The 17,577-nt window shown below is 49.9% G+C and overlaps 1 protein-coding gene and 1 long non-coding RNA gene across 2 annotated transcripts in view; one reads left to right on the top strand and one right to left on the bottom strand.

Moving 5' to 3' along the window:
- The first annotated feature begins 534 nt into the window (after positions 1-534).
- On the top strand, positions 535-9,152 carry LOC122391299. The gene is made up of 2 exons (XR_006258325.1): positions 535-786; positions 8,753-9,152. It is a non-coding gene; the product is annotated as an uncharacterized LOC122391299 (long non-coding RNA).
- A 422-nt stretch (positions 9,153-9,574) lies between these two features.
- LOC122391300 (transient receptor potential cation channel trpm-like) overlaps positions 9,575-17,577 on the bottom strand; it is a gene marked incomplete at its 5' end in the record, with an annotated part of 182,366 nt that continues 174,363 nt past the window's right edge. The window contains one exon of the mRNA XM_043385094.1: positions 9,575-10,125. Within this exon, the coding sequence (XP_043241029.1) occupies positions 9,715-10,125 (411 nt within the window). The remainder of the gene's footprint in view (positions 10,126-17,577) is intronic.

Raw genomic sequence — 17,577 nt, 5'->3', positions numbered from 1 at the left:
AGTTGACCTTTCAAGGTCAAATTATAGTTCATTCAAAGCGTCTCGACTAGAGGAACACGATGCTGGCAAAAGTAATGTCGTGGCTCTTTGGAGTCAAAAGTTATTGCCGAAAAGGCACTTCTCGTAAAAACGGCTATTTTTTAGTTTTTGCCCTTTGGAGGCTAAACCGTTGATGTGACCGCAGCGGGTGGTGGTTATGGTAATTTAGTTTAGTCCCGATAGCTGCCCCCTCCGCTCGCTGGAATTATATACACGCCCCTGGCGTCTGCTGGGAGACCGCCCGCGTTGGCTGAGTGGCGCCGGCTCGTGGCCCCGGCAGAGGCGGTCTCGCCTGTCTGGTCCGTGAAGGGGTGGTGCTGTGGACGAGAGGGTGCAGCTGGCCGCTTTCAAGTTCGCCCCTGAGCTCGCTCCTGACGGTTTGGCCCGGGGCGGAGCTGGGCCGGAGTTGGGTCAGAGCTGCCGGCGCGTCTCGGCGGTGCGGGCTCCCGCTGCAGCGCTGGAGTCTGGGTCTGCAGTGGGCGCACTTCGTTGTTGTTGGTCGTGCTGAATTGCAGCGCCTTCGAGGCGCCGGAGCAGGTTGTAGTGTCGGAAGAGCCCAAGACTGGATCGCCGGGTCCGCCTCTGTTGTCTGGGAGGCCGTTCTGCGCGGGTGGCTGCCCCGTTACGTCGAAGGTGGTCAGGACCTCTCAAGCCAGGAAGTGGTACTCGTTGGTGAGTTCGAAGTTAATTTGTACTTTATAGTTACATAATGGGTAAACCTGTGGGTAATATCTTCGTTATATTAAGGTGCCTTTTATGCCATTAACCCACGAGCCGCTGGGGGGGGGGGGCATAAAGTTGCCCCCCTTTACGTTTTGTGAAATATCTCCGAAACCTGATGAGCTACGAACGTGAAACTTGGCATAGCTTCAAATGAATACCTAGGCAATCTTTGAGGAAAGTTTAGTGGTTGTAGCACCTAAGATGACGTCACAGTGACGTCATAAAGTTTTGTCGTTTTCCGATATGGACCGTTTCTGATGACGCTGAGCATGAAACTCACCTGTAAATGAACTAGACAGCACCTGCTGTCATCCTAAAACATCTAACTACACTTCCATCTAGTTTCTGACCTATAATCAACCCTTTATATTCGGTCCCATATATCTGATGTATCGTGAGGAATATGAGAGTCGCAAATCTACAATTTCACTTATGACGTCATTGTGACGTCATTTCAAATGGGATCGACACCAAATTTGGACACAACGTCGGCTAGGTATTCAGGAAGATGTGTGCAAAGTTTCGCTTCTCTATCTCTTCGCGTTGCGACGATATCGTCGCAGAAGTAAAGGGGGGGGGCAACTATATGCCCCCCCCCCAGCGGCCGGCGGGTGGCGCGGAGGCCCAGCGGCCGCCGGGTTAAACTCGTTGTTGAGCGTTCGGTGGCGACATCTAGACATGTTGTCTGTCTCAGTCGCTAGATGGCAGTTGGATTGCTGCGTGTGGGACTGCGTCAAATCTGCCGCAGCTATGATCGGCGGCGATAGCGGCTGACCTATTGTTTACAATTATTTGTTACAAATGTTCATTGATGGATGTATTGTTTTCGTTTGTCCGAGTTGTTTGTGATGCCAATGAGCACTCGTAAATAGTTTTCTGTTGGGCCTCACGATTCGTCGCCCCCTCCCCCGTTAAATATGTACTGCCGGCGATTGTATTGCCTACACATGTGTTTAGAAGTTATGTGCCCTGCTTATTGTGTTTTTGTTTTCTCAGGAAGCCGCTAAATACAGACTGAGCGGAACAGCAGCTGTGTTGGCGAGTCAACCGAGCATACAGGGCTTCAGAGGTCACAGTTTCCAACGAACCTGTTCGTCGGTTTGAGGAGCAGCTCCTTCTGTACCGAAGGTCGACTGGTCACTGGACTGCAAGTACCTCCATCACCATTGGCTACATTATATGCTGGGAGGTCTGCAGCACCTGGACATGTGGTGAGAGTGTCAGTGAAGGACTTGATTTCTGAGATTAACTAAAGACTCTGTTAGCTCTGCTCGAATGAGATCCGTGTTTGAAGTTGAACTCTGCCGTCCAGAGCAGTGACTTGAATTGCATTGATGTGTGATATTCAGTGGGGCAGTTGTTTATTATGCCATGCTTGTGTGTAACCCGCTGTGTCTTTATTGGTTGATGCACCAACACATGCTTTGATAGTGTTCTTGGCTCCTTGATGGGCAGTTATTTTGACATTGCCTTAGGTTGGCTGCTTGAGCTCGGATATTACTCAAGTAGGTGATTCAGTCCTGAAGATCACCAGCCCCTTACTCCTGAAGAACCTAAGATAGGATCGGTCCAGAAGACAGTTGATCGCGTATTATAGACCAGTATTTACGTGGTACCTGGGCCCCTGGCTTATTCCATGTTTGCAGCCACTTGGATCTGGATCTGATGCTTGTTCGTAATGATATCTAGGCGCACTATCCAGAAGATCTGCAAGATTCAGAGTGTTCTTTTAGTCCTCTTTGTTTTTATTGTTGTAGGGATAGTTTGGCTCAATCCTGAAGCCGGCTCAACATCAGCAATCATGAAGAAGATGCTGGTTGTGGAGCTGAAGGACGAGTTGAGGAAAAGAGGAATAGACTCGGCTGGTACCAGATCAGTTCTCATCGAAAGACTCGAGCGAGCCATGCAAGGTGAAGAAAGGGACAAACTGGAAGGGCAACATGAAGAGAAAGGCAGTCTTCAAGACAAGCAGGAGCTGCAGCAAGAAACCGAGGAAGAAGTTCGTCCAGATGAAGAAGAGGACCTACCAATGGGTGCCTGTGCATCAAGCATCAAGCACGGCGTACCTCCGTCTGGGCAGAGATGTGGATCTGTAAAAAGTGGTCAATCACAGATGTCTACAGCCTCAGCAAGGGCACTGGAATCTGCCAGACGGGCCGGCCTACAAGCTAAAATGAAGATAATGCAACAAAAGCATCAGTTGGAAGAAGAAGTCTTAAGGGTGCAACGCAAGAAGGAAGAGATGGAATTGATGATGGAGCTGGCCGAATCCCAGGCCAGAGAAGACGTGTTGAAGGACTTTGAAGCATCCCAGGAACATCACCAGAGTAGCATTCAAGCCCAGCTGCATGCTCCTCCTGTTGCTGCAGAAAGACTCGCAGATCCACGAGAGCAACAGCAGTCAACAGCATTCAACAGCAGTCAGTTGAACATGGCGGAGGCAATGTTGGAGAGTAGCAGAAGGAATCTGCTTCCAAGATCGGAAATTCCCAAGTTTAGCGGTGACATCACAAAATACCATTCCTTCATCAGAGCCTTCGATTCAAAAATAGGCAACAGGTCGTTGGACAGCGAGGAGAAACTTCACTTCCTGGAGCAATTTACCTCCGGTCGGCCAAGACAGATAGTCCAAGCCTGTTTCCACATGGAAGCCGAAGAAGGATATGTAGAGGCCAGAAGGCTGCTAAAGAAGCGGTACGGCGACCCTTCAAAGGTGGCTACAGCATACACTGAGAAGCTGCTGGACTGGCCGACTATCAGCGCTGATGATGTGGAAGGACTTGACGAAATGGCTCTGTATGCTCGAAGCTGTTTCAATGCAGTCAGAGCACTGAGGGATCGAAGTGAATTGGACCATCACAAAACCCTTCGTATGCTGGTGGAGAAGCTGCCGTTCCACCTTCAGGACAGATGGAGAAGAGAGGCGGATGAGGTCAGTGAGCGAGGGAAGAAGATCGCATTCTCGGACTTCGTTGAGTTCCTGGAAACCGAGGCCAGAGTTGCATCACATGCAGAATTCGACACGTACTCAAGAAGACAGCAAGACGAAGTGACGTACAGCGTGTCAAATGCAGCAGGACGTCCCCAGAGGAGAAGGAGGTTTGCCCTTTCTGCAGTGAGGAGCACGCTCTAGATAGATGCCAGGCCTTCTCTAACCACCCTCTTGCCGCTAGACAGGAATTCGTGCGTGGAAATCGTCTCTGTTTTGGGTGCCTCAAGTCTGGCCATTTCTCCCGTTTCTGTCCGCGTCGCCTGACCTGTTCTGTGTGCAGTGGGAGGCACCCATCGGTGCTGCATGTGTTCAGAGCCGTAGGAGCGGAGGATCAGCAGCACGGTCGTCAGGAGGCTCAGATGAAGACGGAACCAACTCAACCGGCCGTATCAGTCAATGCGATCTCATCCAGTGATCGTTCTATGAAGATGCCAATGATCCCCGTGAAGGTTCAATACGGTGATGGTCCTCAAGTGGAGACATACATGTTTATGGACACGGGTAGTAGCTCGACATTCTGTACGTATGACCTCCTCCGCAAGCTAAATGTTAATGCCACGAACAAGACTAAGTTGTCGGTCTCCACCATGTCTAAGGACCCGCTAGTTGTATGGGCCTCAGCCGTGCAGGGTCTCAGGATATCAGACCTGAGTGAAAACGAGCAGATCATGCTCCCGACAGTGTTCGCTATGGATAAGATCCCGGCGTCCCGAGAGGAGATCTGCTCAGCTGAAGACCTCCAAAGGTGGCCGCATCTTCAAGCAGTCGTCCCGGACATGATCGACGCAGACATTGGAATATTGGTGGGAGTGAATGTACCAGAAGCGCTCGAACCGATCGACTTCATTCACAGCAGAGATAACGGTCCGTATGCCGTCAGGACGCGACTTGGTTGGGTGGTGAACGGTCCGGTACGTCATCACAAATGGACGGAAATCAGGGCTACAGCGAACCGAATCAAGGTTGAGGTTCAAGGACCCCAGTCAGAAGCGAACCCCGCATCTGAAGAACGGGGATGGTCCGTGGAGGACCACAGATGGATGGAGAAGGTTGAGAAGGAAGCTAGGATGGACAATGGACACTACGAGATACCTATACCTCTAAAGAGTGGTGACACAGTCTTGCCGGACAACCGGGAAGCATGCTTGAGGAGGCTACAGGGACTCAAAAAAAGGTTTCAAAACGAAGGCTTCGCTGATCAGTATCGTGAAGTGATTGAGGACATGGCAAGGAAGGACTATGCAGAAAAGGTGCCTGAAGAAGAACTGGACAGAGCTGACGGACTGGTGAATTACCTACCTCATCACGGGGTGTTTGGAAAGAAAGAAAAGCTTCGTGTGGTTTTCGACTGCTCAAGCTCGTTCAGAGGCGTCTCGCTGAATGACAAGGTTTATCAGGGTCCGTCGCTTTGCACACCGCTTATTGACGTTCTCGTTCGTTTTCGTCAGGAAGAGGTGGCCTTCATGGGCGATATAAATGCCATGTTTCACCAGGTTCATGTGCCAGTCGGTCAGCGTGACTTGCTCCGATACCTCTGGTGGAAAGGGGGCGACCCTGCAGAAGTGGTGGAGACCTGGCGGATGAAGGTGCATCCCTTTGGGTTGAAGTCGAGCCCAAGCTGCGCGAGTTACGCACTGCTACGAACTGCAGCGGACTTCGGTGAGGAAACATCACTTGAGGCTGCTCAGGCAGTCGCTAGTAATATGTATGTAGATGACCTCGTGAAGTCCGTGGCAGACGTGAACCAGGCCGTCAGACTGGTGAAGGATGTGCGGGAACTGTGTGAAAGGGGTGGCTTCCGCATGGCTAAGTTTGTGAGTAACAACAGAGATGTTCTAGAATCAATCCCTCCCGAAGACAGGGGCAAGAAAGTCAGGGATCTAGACTTTGATGAAGACTTGCCTTCAGAAAGGGCCCTGGGAATACAGTGGCATATGGAATCCGACACTATCGGGTTTACAGTGAAGATAGCCGAGAAGTCGCCCACGCGTAGAGGCATGTTATCCGTGATCGGTTCTGTATATGATCCATTGGGGATGGTGGCCCCGTTCGTCCTAAGCGGGAGGAGAATTCTGCAGGAGCTCGCCAGGAGGCAGTATCGATGGGACGAACCCGCACCAGAGGACCTGATCGTGAAGTGGCAAGAATGGTTGACAGGAACCTCCCTCATCTCGGATGTCTGGGTTCCGAGGTGTGTCAAGCCGGTTGGGTTCGGACCGATCAAGGAGTGTCAGCTTCACCACTTTGCTGACGCAAGCAGTGAAGGGTATGGAATAGCGTCGTACCTGCGGTTCACCAATATGGAAGGGAAGGTGCACAGTGCGTTCCTGTTCGGGAAGTCTCGCCTAGCTCCCTTGAAGGGCATGACCGTCCCCAGACTGGAACTAACCGCCGCCACGCTAGCGGTGCGCACAGATGTACTGCTAAGACGAGCTCTCCAGATCCAGATAGATGCTGTGTACTTCTGGACCGACAGTACTACTGTCATCCGCTACATCCGGAACGAACACACTCGTTTCCACGTGTTTGTCGCTAACCGGCTTCAGGTGATCAGAGGAGCGTCGTCCCCTGAGCAGTGGAGGTATGTCGAATCTGCTAGGAACCCGGCAGATGAAGCTTCCAGAGGACAGTCGGCGGCGGCCTTCATAGGCAATCGGCGTTGGTTCAGGGGGCCCGAATTTCTGTGGGAGGAAACTGACAAGTGGCCACGACCGCCTCCCGGGCTAGAAGGAACGACTGAAGAATCAGACCCAGAGGTAAAGCATGTTGTGTCCATCAGAAGCACGCAAGTTACGTCAGAACGTGACCCTGTGGACATGCTGCTTGACCACTTCTCAAGCCTATACAAGTTGAGACGAGCCGTGGCATGGATTCTACGAGTAAGACAGAGACTTCAGCTGAGATTAAGGACGAGATCAGAGCAGGGAGACAGCCAGCCTGCAGTCCGGTCTTCTACTACCTCAGTCACCTCCTGTACGCCCCTGAGCCGGGATGAGTTGGAGGCAGCAAGCCTTGCCGTTGTGCGAAGGATTCAGAATGTATCGTTTCCAGAAGAGCTCCGGGATCTCAGAAATGGGCAGCCTGTAAAGGGATACAGCCAGCTGGCGAGTCCGGTTATCCTGCCAAACTCCCACCATGTGGTTGATCTGATGATCCAGAGTGAGCACGAAGAAGCTGGACATGAAGGCAGAGAACACACGTTAGCAAATCTGAGAGACAAATGCTGGATTCTAAAGGGAAATTCAGCTGTAAGACGCGTACTGAGAAGTTGTTACAGCTGCCGACGAAGGCAAGCTCAGCCGGCCGGTCAGAAGATGGCAGACTTGCCCCTCGACAGGGTGAACCCGGAGCAGGCACCATTTCATTCCACTGGCGTTGATTACTTTGGGCCGTTTCAGGTCAGGCGAGGGCGAGGTCATGTGAAAAAGTACGGGGTCATCTTCTCTTGTTTGACATCTAGAGCAGTGCACTTGGAGGTCGCCGACTCCCTGTCCACCGACTCCTTTATTTGTGCTCTTCGTAGGTTCGTTGCCAGACGTGGACAAGTCAGAAATCTGCGATCAGATAGGGGAACCAACTTCACTGGGGCGGACAGGGAGCTGAAGGCTGAGATGGAGAACTTGATGCAAGATGCCCCGCAGATCGATAAGGCAATGATCTTGAAGAATATTTCTTGGACGTTCAACCCACCACACGCCTCCCATTTCGGTGGTGTATGGGAAAGGGAGATCCGCACTGTACGGAAAATCCTGGGTGCCTTGCTCACGCAGCAATGTTTGACAGAAGAATCGTTGCAGACATTCCTCTGTGAGGTTGAAGCCGTCATGAATGGTCGTCCCCTCACCACGGTATCGCCGGATTGTCGGGATCCTGAGCCCCTGACGCCGAATCACCTGCTACTACTCAACTATTGTCCGACTGTCCCAGCTATTGTATCCAAAACGGACGACCTGTACGGAAGAAAGCGTTGGAGACAGGCGCAATACATGGCCGATGTATTTTGGAGTCGCTGGAGAAAGGAGTACTCGGCTCTCCTACAGGCAAGAAAGAGTAACAGAAGTCAGAGAAGAAACCTGAACAAGAACGACGTCGTACTGATTGTAGATGAAGCCGCGCCACGGAACTGTTGGCCCCTGGGAAGAGTCATTCAACCCAAGCTCAGTGGGGATGGACTCACTCGAAGCGCAGAGGTCATGTCGAGAGGCAAGCTGATTAAACGTCCCATATCAAAGCTCATTCTCCTTGTTGAAGCATCTGAGTAAATGCAACTGAGAACAAGTATGTTCAGATAGTTAAGTTAGTTATAAGTTAAGTTTAAGTGCTGCTACAATCGGTTCATCGCTGCAGCTATCGTTCTTGAACCTGGAAAGGTTCAAAGGGGAGGGTGTGACCGCAGCGGGTGGTGGTTATGGTAATTTAGTTTAGTCCCGATAGCTGCCCCCTCCGCTCGCTGGAATTATATACACGCCCCTGGCGTCTGCTGGGAGACCGCCCGCGTTGGCTGAGTGGCGCCGGCTCGTGGCCCCGGCAGAGGCGGTCTCGCCTGTCTGGTCCGTGAAGGGGTGGTGCTGTGGACGAGAGGGTGCAGCTGGCCGCTTTCAAGTTCGCCCCTGAGCTCGCTCCTGACGGTCTGGCCCGGGGCGGAGCTGGGCCGGAGTTGGGTCAGAGCTGCCGGCGCGTCTCGGCGGTGCGGGCTCCCGCTGCAGCGCTGGAGTCTGGGTCTGCAGTGGGCGCACTTCGTTGTTGTTGGTCGTGCTGAATTGCAGCGCCTTCGAGGCGCCGGAGCAGGTTGTAGTGTCGCAAGAGCCCAAGACTGGATCGCCGGGTCCGCCTCTGTTGTCTGGGAGGCCGTTCTGCGCGGGTGGCTGCCCCGTTACGTCGAAGGTGGTCAGGACCTCTCAAGCCAGGAAGTGGTACTCGTTGGTGAGTTCGAAGTTAATTTGTACTTTATAGTTACATAATGGGTAAACCTGTGGGTAATATCTTCGTTATATTAAGGTGCCTTTTATGCCATTAAACTCGTTGTTGAGCGTTCGGTGGCGACATCTAGACATGTTGTCTGTCTCAGTCGCTAGATGGCAGTCGGATTGCTGCGTGTGGGACTGCGTCAAATCTGCCGCAGCTATGATCGGCGGCGATAGCCGCTGACCTATTGTTTACAATTATTTGTTACAAATGTTCATTGATGGATGTATTGTTTTCGTTTGTCCGAGTTGTTTGTGATGCCAATGAGCACTCGTAAATAGTTTTCTGTTGGGCCTCACGATTCGTCGCCCCCTCCCCCGTTAGATATGTACTGCCGGCGATTGTATTGCCTACACATGTGTTTAGAAGTTATGTGCCCTGCTTATTGTGTTTTTGTTTTCTCAGGAAGCCGCTAAATACAGACTGAGCGGAACAGCAGCTGTGTTGGCGAGTCAACCGAGCATACAGGGCTTCAGAGGTCACAGTTGACCTGAGGTCAAATCTGAGGACATGCTAGCGAAAGAGCGCTAAGAGAGCTATCGAATGCGCTTTTCCGCGGCGCCGTAGCTCTATCGGTTCCCGAGTTAGCTGTTGGCAGTTTCCAAAATGTTAAAATAGCCAACATTTTACCTTTGGTGACCTCTGGTCACTGGTGACCTGACCTTTGACCTGAGCCAAAAAATGACTGAAATGTTTTCGTCCTTATTTTGGACGTTCTTTCGATTGCCGCTTACCGCGTGTCGCTACGTGGCCCAGGAGCCGAGTTCCGCATATTATTACCCCAAGCCCTCCGCGACTTCCGCCCCCAGCCCGGCGCGGGTTAAGTAAGTACCGAACTGAAACAAAGACTTCGAATATGACGTACCGCATAATATTACCCCAAATCGCTTAATGTCAGTAATGACCCGAAGCGGGTATGGCTTTCGAGCGCTGAATGCTCCGCGGGACGGGAATCGGGCGGCGCCGGGACGGTCGGGCCGTCCCAGAAGTCTGGACTAACAGCGCGTTTCCTGATGAGAACATTGGCTGGATCGACCACTCTCCACCGCCGGGCACGGCTCGCTGTCGTCCCCACTAACGGTCCCCGCCGCCTGCTGCTCCTGGCCGCCGACCGGGGCCTGCTGATGCTGGCCGGCCGTCTGCTCCGGTTTGCCCGGTGGCTGGACGCCCTCGGGGCCGGGCGGCGGTGTGGCGCGGAACGTGGGCCCCTCAGAGAGCTCCGACTCGTGGTCGGTGTCCTCTGCCAGGGCGCCGAGCGGCGGCGGCGGCGGCGGCGCCGAGGCGGCGCGCCGCTCGACGCCGCCGCCGGCCGGCCACTCGCCAATCCGACGCGTCAGGTCCTCCAGCGACAGCTCCAGGTTTTCGGAGGGACGTCGCAGCCGGCGCTGGATCAGCAGCTCCATCATCTGCGGCCAGAGCGGGTCCGTCAGCCGGCGCACAGTGGGCGGATATGCCATTCTAGCGCGAAAGGGCCTGAATCTTCGAACGGAACCCTCGGTTTTTCCCGAGTAATTCGCGTAAATAGCGGCCGATCGCAACGAAACTTTCAGTACCCTCGTGATAATTAATTTCACAGCTAACCTGAAAATTTCATGACCCTGACCTTAATGATCTTTGACCTGTGACCTTCTTTCGAGGCCATGTTTGGCCGGAATCGCGATTCAACGCATGTCTGCTCGCATTAGCCGCGGGTTTGCAGTCTTTTCGTGGTTTAAAGTGTTCAAACATGGTATATTATGTTGCTCCCATGTATCAGGGTGGGCGTCAAGGTTACCAAAAGGTCAGGTAAGGTCAATGACCTTTGATGACCCTGGTTCACTTTTTTGAGTTTTACATGTTTCTAGGCTAGTTTTTGGAGCTGAATTCGAACCTAGCAGCCATTTGAACATTTAATATGTAGCTTTGGTGCCTTCAGTTCGTAACATGTTACGAAGCTGTCAGAGGCGGTTGCCACCTACTACAAATACTCGGCAAAACCCTTACTGGTTGACCTGACCTGTCCTGACCCGACCTGGCCTAAATGTATGAAGACATCATCTATGATCATAAATAACATTACATTCGTGATGGTTCCCCGTTGCCCCCCGTTCCGCCACCTATGTTGGGTAGGTTATTTCAACTGTTGACTGCCCTGACACTCTTTACTCAAGCTTGTGGTAATAGTAATCCGAAGCCTAGCATCCCACAAAGATGCCAGATATGAGATAGGGTTCTATGAGGATCCAATCCTTTTTTACCATATTCTACCTACTCGTATAGGTACATACCTACCTACTTCATGGAAAAACATTTGCATGCATGCAAGTAGGTACCTACCAACATGCTTGCTTGAAGTATGAAGTTTCTTGGGCACGCAAACAGTGAATAATATGTGAGGCCTTGGTGTTCAGCTGCTTACAAACTGACTTCTGATATTATTCCATCATGCTATACTGACAAAAGAGCAAATATTCAATATGTGTCTGTTAAGGTATTGGGATGTATTTATGGCTCACCTGCTAAGTGGTGCTGATAGGCTTCCTCACCAGACCCTTCAATGGGGAAAAGGACAGACAGGAAGCATGAAGATAGAGATGCGCCAGCCGCAAATCTCAAATGGGTAAAGCATGGGAGAGGTTGGGATGGTGTGTCTGCTGGTTATGTGCTGATGCTGTTCATTAGGTATAGTGCTTAAAGGTAACGTCTTGCACCTTAACATTAATTCGTATATGATGTAAGATAAAAACACCAAAACCACCCAACGTTTCGTGTTATTCACTTTTTCAAGTGAATAACACATGTGTCCAATTCAAATAATCACCTTAACATTAGTTTTGAGGCTTGAGCTGACATAGTTATGTAGCCAAGTCTGGGGCAGTCAGGCTTAGAAACCATGTTCTGCCTTGGTCCCAAGTTTTACAAGTGCCTGGTGTTGAAGAAGTTTGTTCCTTCTATAACACATTGTGCCTTCACAAGGCAGTATCTCTAAACCATTGGTGTTGGTCTACTAAGTGATCTTCTTCTAGCATCTCCATGTAAAGTGGGGCTAGTACGGCGCTGAGCGGGTTGCCCATAGCCAAGCCTGATTTTTGGACGAATTCTCTGCTGACGAATTGAAAAGACCCGAAGCTGACGCATAGTTGGACTAAGCCGATAAAATGTTTTTTCGGTAGGGGGGCGCTGTGTGTCATCGATGCCCTGTAGGACGCGGCGAACCGCACGCATGGCTACTTCTACGCTCACATTAGTGAAAAGTGACTTCACATCAAACGAGACCATCCTCTTCCCTCTCACATCTGCGTCTTTTAGCCGGTCGAGAAGGTCAGCGGAACTCTTCAGGTGTGAGCAGTTGATGCTCCCCAACGCGGCTGATAGTTTGGTGAGACATTTTGCGAGGCGGTGTGGGGCACTGTCCACCCCCGAGGTGATGGGGCGCATGGGGATGCCTTCTTTGTGAAGCTTTGGCAGACCCATCGTCTGTGCTGATCTTGGGTTTCTCTTCCAAAAGGTACTGTAAACGCTTGCCCCTTTCTGATCGCCTTAGACGTTTTCTGGCTTCTTTGTTAAACTTTTCGGACTCTTTCTTACAAGAGTCGGAAGGAACGTCCTCGTAGACGATGGCATCTGGGATCTGATAGGAGTTCGTTCATTTTTTCGTCATATGTTGAACGGTCCAGGATGACAACACCTCCACCCTTGTCACTTGAGCTAATGACGATGTTGTCGTCTTTAGCGAGGTCTTTCAGGCTAAGCATATAGCGTCTGGGAATCGAGAGATGAGAAGAGGAAGCCATCGTCTTCAGACATGTGACAAATCCTTGTTTGAAGCCTTTGTCCACCTCCGAGTCAGTAGACTTGATGTTTCTCATCATGACGGCTAGGTAGCTTTTACTGTTCTTGTCAGTGTCAAATTTGAGTCCCAGTGACAGCGCTTCAGTTTCTACTTGACTGAGTGGCCGACTAGACAAGTTGGTGATCAGGCGAGCATCTCCAGCATGTTTTCAAGAGCTTGATGCGCAGAGCCGGGACAGTTTGCCCAGTAACAGTTATAGGTGCCTTTTCGCCTTGCGCTTTAATTGTTCCTCGAGGTGTGCTGGAAAGGGCTGCCGGAAACGACTTCTTAAAATGGCTGCTCTGTTGCTTAAAGTTTCGGAGTTTCCACACCATCCTCTAGATAAGCTCTTGCAGCCTTTGAACGGGTGCTGTTTCGAGTACAGTTGACGAGGTGCAGAACGAGGGAGAACTTGCTCTTCTATGCAGTCTTTCAAAAATAATGCTTGGTTCTCAGTTCTAAAATATTTCTCGCGTAGATAATACTCTCGTCTTATTTCCAGCTCACCTCGAGGAACAATTAAAACGCAAGGCGAAAAGGCACCTCTAACTGTTACTAGATAAACTGTCCCGGCTCTGCGCATCAAGCTCTTGGAAACATGCTGGAGATGCTCGCCTGATCACCAACTTGTCTAGTCGGCCACCCAGTCAAGAAGAAACTGAAGCGCTGTCACTGGGACTCAAATTTGGCACTGGCAAGAACAGTAAAAGCTAGCTAGACTTCATAATGAGTAACATCAAGTCTACTGACTCGGAGGTGGGCAAAGGCTTCAAACAAGGGTTTTTTTCACATGTCTGAAGACGATGGCTTCCTCTTCTCATCTCTCGATTCCCAGACGCTACATGCTTAGCCCGAAAGAGCTCGCTAAAGACGACAACATCGTCACTAGCTCAAGTGACAAGGATGGAGGTGTTGTCATCCTCGACCGTTCAACATATCAGTCGGGGAAACTGTGGTCAAATCTTCCATTTTTAGAAAGCCTTCCATTTTTGGAAGGATTTTCTATATATGGGTACGCACCTTCCAAAAATGGGTACGCTGACGACGTCATCGTACCCAAATATAGAAAATGTTGCGCATATGTTGGAACTTACCGATTTCCGCCGAACATGAGGCAAATGCGACTATCGCCCCTGGTCGCTTTCTATTCGCCATAGTGAAGTGTCCATAATCTAGCGTGGATGCCTAAATCCTAGCGTGGATGTATTTTAGGTAATTTTTCAAAGTAATGAGTCGTGGAAAATTGACAAAAATTTACCGACAAACGATGGTTTTATAAGACTTTATCAAACATTTTGTAAGCAAAAAGCATCAAAAACGAAAAGTAAATATCCTTAAAAGTACTTTAGTGACGGGCCATGCTTGTTCGATACCGCCGACTTTATTTACAGTGCGGAATTGTCTGGACAGATTGCGGCGGTTTCGGGAGTGTAGTGGCGAGTAAAACTTGTATTTGTTGCCGTTTTCTGCATTTATTAGCATATTGTGTGGTTGATTTCAATTTTTTAAGGCTTTTGCCAAACATTTGGGTGGAGGTCTCGTCATTTTTCAATGTTTTTTTCCGGAATATGGGACGAATTAAATAGGCGTTGCTGCGCCGTTTTTCGTGTTACTTTCTATCGAAGGAGCATGAATCTTCAATTTATATGAGGAATAGTAAGTTTAATTTAAACCATTTTTTGTCAGGGCTATAGCTGTGTTCCTCCTGGTTGGTTATTGACCAGCTGTTTTCTCTTCTGAATTTCTATGTGTCCTCTAGAAGTAGAAAAAGAGAGCAGTGCGCCAGGACACCATGCTATTATATCACTATGTACATTGACATAGCATGCCTGTATTACCAACACTAGCACTGCTGCTTCTCCTTATATCAATGATCATAAATGGCAAAATCAACTATTAATGTTACACATTTAAAAAGGCCGTAACTTAAATCAAAGAATGTGAATCACAGTTGGGAACACTGAGATTAGACCTTCCAATTTTGGAAGCCTTCCATTTTTGGAAAATGCATACCCATTTATGGAAGGTCCTTCCAAAAATGGAAGGCTTCCAAAAATAGAAGATTTGACCACAGTTTCCCCCACTGATATGACGAAAAAATGAACGAATTCCTATCAGATGCCACCGTCTACGAGGAAGTTCCTTCCGGCTCTTGTAAGAAAGCGTGCGAAAAGCTTAACAAAGAAGCCGGAAAACTTCTAAGGCGATCAGAAAGGGGCAAGCGTTTACAGTACCTTTTGGAAGAGAAACCAAGATCAGCACAGATGAAGGGTCTGCCAAAGCTTCACAAAGAAGGCGGCCCCACGCGCCCCATCACTTCGGGGGTGGACAGTGCCCCACACCGCCTCGCAAAATGTCTCTCCAAACTATCAGCCGCGTTGGGGAGCATCAGCTGCTCACACCTGAAGAATTCCGCTGACCTTCTCGACCGGCTAAAAGACGCAGATGTGAGAGGGAAGAGGATGGTCTCGTTTGATGTGAAGTCACTTTTCACTAATGTGAGCGTAGAAGTAGCCATACATGCGGTTCACCGCGTCCTACAGGGCATCGATGACACACAGCGCCCCCCCCCCCTACCGAAAGAACATTTTATCGGCTTAGTCCAACTATGCGTCAGCTTCGGGTCTTTTCAATTCGTCAGACGAGTGATTCAGTATTGATTGTTTTGTCCTCATGATCATGAAGCTCGTTTTAGTCTCGTTCATTTTCAGAGAGTTTCGTGGAAACCACTTTTCTAGTGCGGAAATAGAGCACTCGACTCAATCTCTGAGGTCAGTGATGCCGTTTTCGGAAGGATGGGCCCTGTCGTTCGCGCAAGAAATTATTTTACCATAAGGAATAAAATAATCTGTCTCCTGTCAGTGAGATAAGTTTCAAACCAGTGGGAAGGCATGCCACACCAGGCCAGCTTCTCGATGAGGGCGCCGTAATCGACGCTGTCAAACGCTTTGCTCAAATCCACTGCCGTTATCGACGGCAGCAGGCCCTGGTCGGTGTTGTCTGGCACCCAGGTGACGTCGATCAGAGCGTCCTAAATCGAGTTTACAGTCTGTCTTAAAAGTACCTACCGCGCAAAGTAACGGTGGATCCATCAAAGCTGACCGAGGAAGAGCCTGCTATAATTTGAAATTTACCGAACCAATTGACCTGGGGAATGGAAGAGGATGTCGATTGCTTCGGTGACGGTCAGGCTTGATGGATCCCCCGCACTGTTGCGCGGTACTTTCAAGACAGACTATACATACGTACAATATTTTCGGTTACTTTGGTCAAGACGCTCAGTAAAGATATGGGTCTAAAATTGCTTGGCAATGTGCGGTCACTATGTATATTTAAAAATCGGCACAATGCACGTCGTTTTACAAGCCGAGGAAAAGACACCGGAGACCAGTAATGCGTTCACTCTGCGCAGCAGCAGCGGACCTTCCGCAGGGTAACACTGCCTGACTGTTAGCAGAGGGACCCCGTCGGCACCGGCGGCCGACAGCTCCGTCAGCGTCGCCGGGTGAGCTTAAGGGTGCGTTTCACGCGTAACGCTATGAGAAACGTTTTTCGTAAATATCTAGAGCATCGTTGCTTCGATTGCCTTCGTTTTTTGATATGTTATGAAGGACGTTAACTTTGTCATCACAGAGTGGTTACCGTTGTTCTGCAATCCACATATACTGAGCAATTGAGACAAACATATTGCAAAATCAAAATTTCAAACGAATAGAACTCAATAACGGATTGTCGTACGACTGTGATGTTTGCAGTTTTGGACTGAAGCAGTCAAGGAAAACATTTCCTAGCAAGCCTTTTTTCAAATTTTGTGCTATGTTTTGCATGATACAATTTTCATCTTGCAGTGCATTGCATGAAAGCCATGACAACAATTTCAAAAATGTGGCTGCTAGGAATCATAAAGACATCGATTCTCTACACAATCCTGTAAAGTGAATCATCGTTGCATGTATCACTATGCAGTTCTATTCATTTGAAAGTCATTGCACAGCTAGTTCATAAAATCGCCGAGAGATGTCTCTGACTGTATGGCCCGCGCGTTTCGACGGCCCCCTCGGCTCGTCACTCAGCGGCGTTTGTTGACACAGTGTCACACCCATTAGTTACGGCGCTCCGCTGGCGTGCGGCCGCCGTCGAGGTGCTCTGAACCCTCCCTGCTAAGTTTCGCCGTGACCAGACGGGTCGGAGACTCATCCCACGATCTATCCATGGGCGGCGCCCAGCCATGCGTCTCCTATCGCGCGCCTCTCACTCTTGATCGGGAGTACGCCGGGAAGAGCTTGTGAGAAACTGACAACTTTGAAAGAAGTCAGTTTGTGTGAGTGGTATTACGAACAGCGAGCAGGTATATTTTGACAATAGGTATTTGACCTGACCTGGGCAGTCGATACTGCATAAATAATGAAAATAACAAGTAATACCTACAAATTTAATGGAGACATAGACCCTAAGTGACGTGAGACTAAATATTAGTTAGACTGCTATGTCAAAACCCTCGCCTTGGCAAGGTATTTTTCATACCCCTTGTCGCGAATCGACATCTGCGAAAGATCAAGCGAATTGTTTCGATTATTTACGAATAAAATAACGAACTATAAATTATCGAATCTAGCCGATCAAAACAAAATGTATTGTTTCACTGAGCCGTTACGAATCGAATTCAAAAAACATTTTACATCGTTATCGAGGTCACATTTAATTTACATCATCACGCGCCGTCATTCTCGGGGAGCCATCGAATTGGCGACATCCTTCCCCCTCGAGACGAGCACGCGCGGCTGTAAAACACCCCATGACCAATATAGGTCATTACACATAAGGGAAAACACACACATTCCGTCCAATCCAATCGATATTCGTCGATATCTGCCACCTTCAGCGAATGTGGTATCATGCTTGTGCATTAGGCTGCCTTCTCCAGAGGGCATATCTTCACCACCGGTCTGACGTACGTGCCAGTTCGCGTCTTCAGCTCCACTGACCGCACTCGCCCGTCAGAGCCGGGGTAAACCTTCGTCACCCGAGCAATCGGCCACCGACCGCG

This window comes from Amphibalanus amphitrite, unplaced genomic scaffold, assembly GCF_019059575.1.
Source record: "Amphibalanus amphitrite isolate SeventyFive unplaced genomic scaffold, NRLGWU_Aamphi_draft 000430F_arrow, whole genome shotgun sequence".
Classification (NCBI taxonomy): domain Eukaryota; kingdom Metazoa; phylum Arthropoda; class Thecostraca; order Balanomorpha; family Balanidae; genus Amphibalanus; species Amphibalanus amphitrite.
This window is presented reverse-complemented; position numbering and strand designations above follow the sequence as displayed.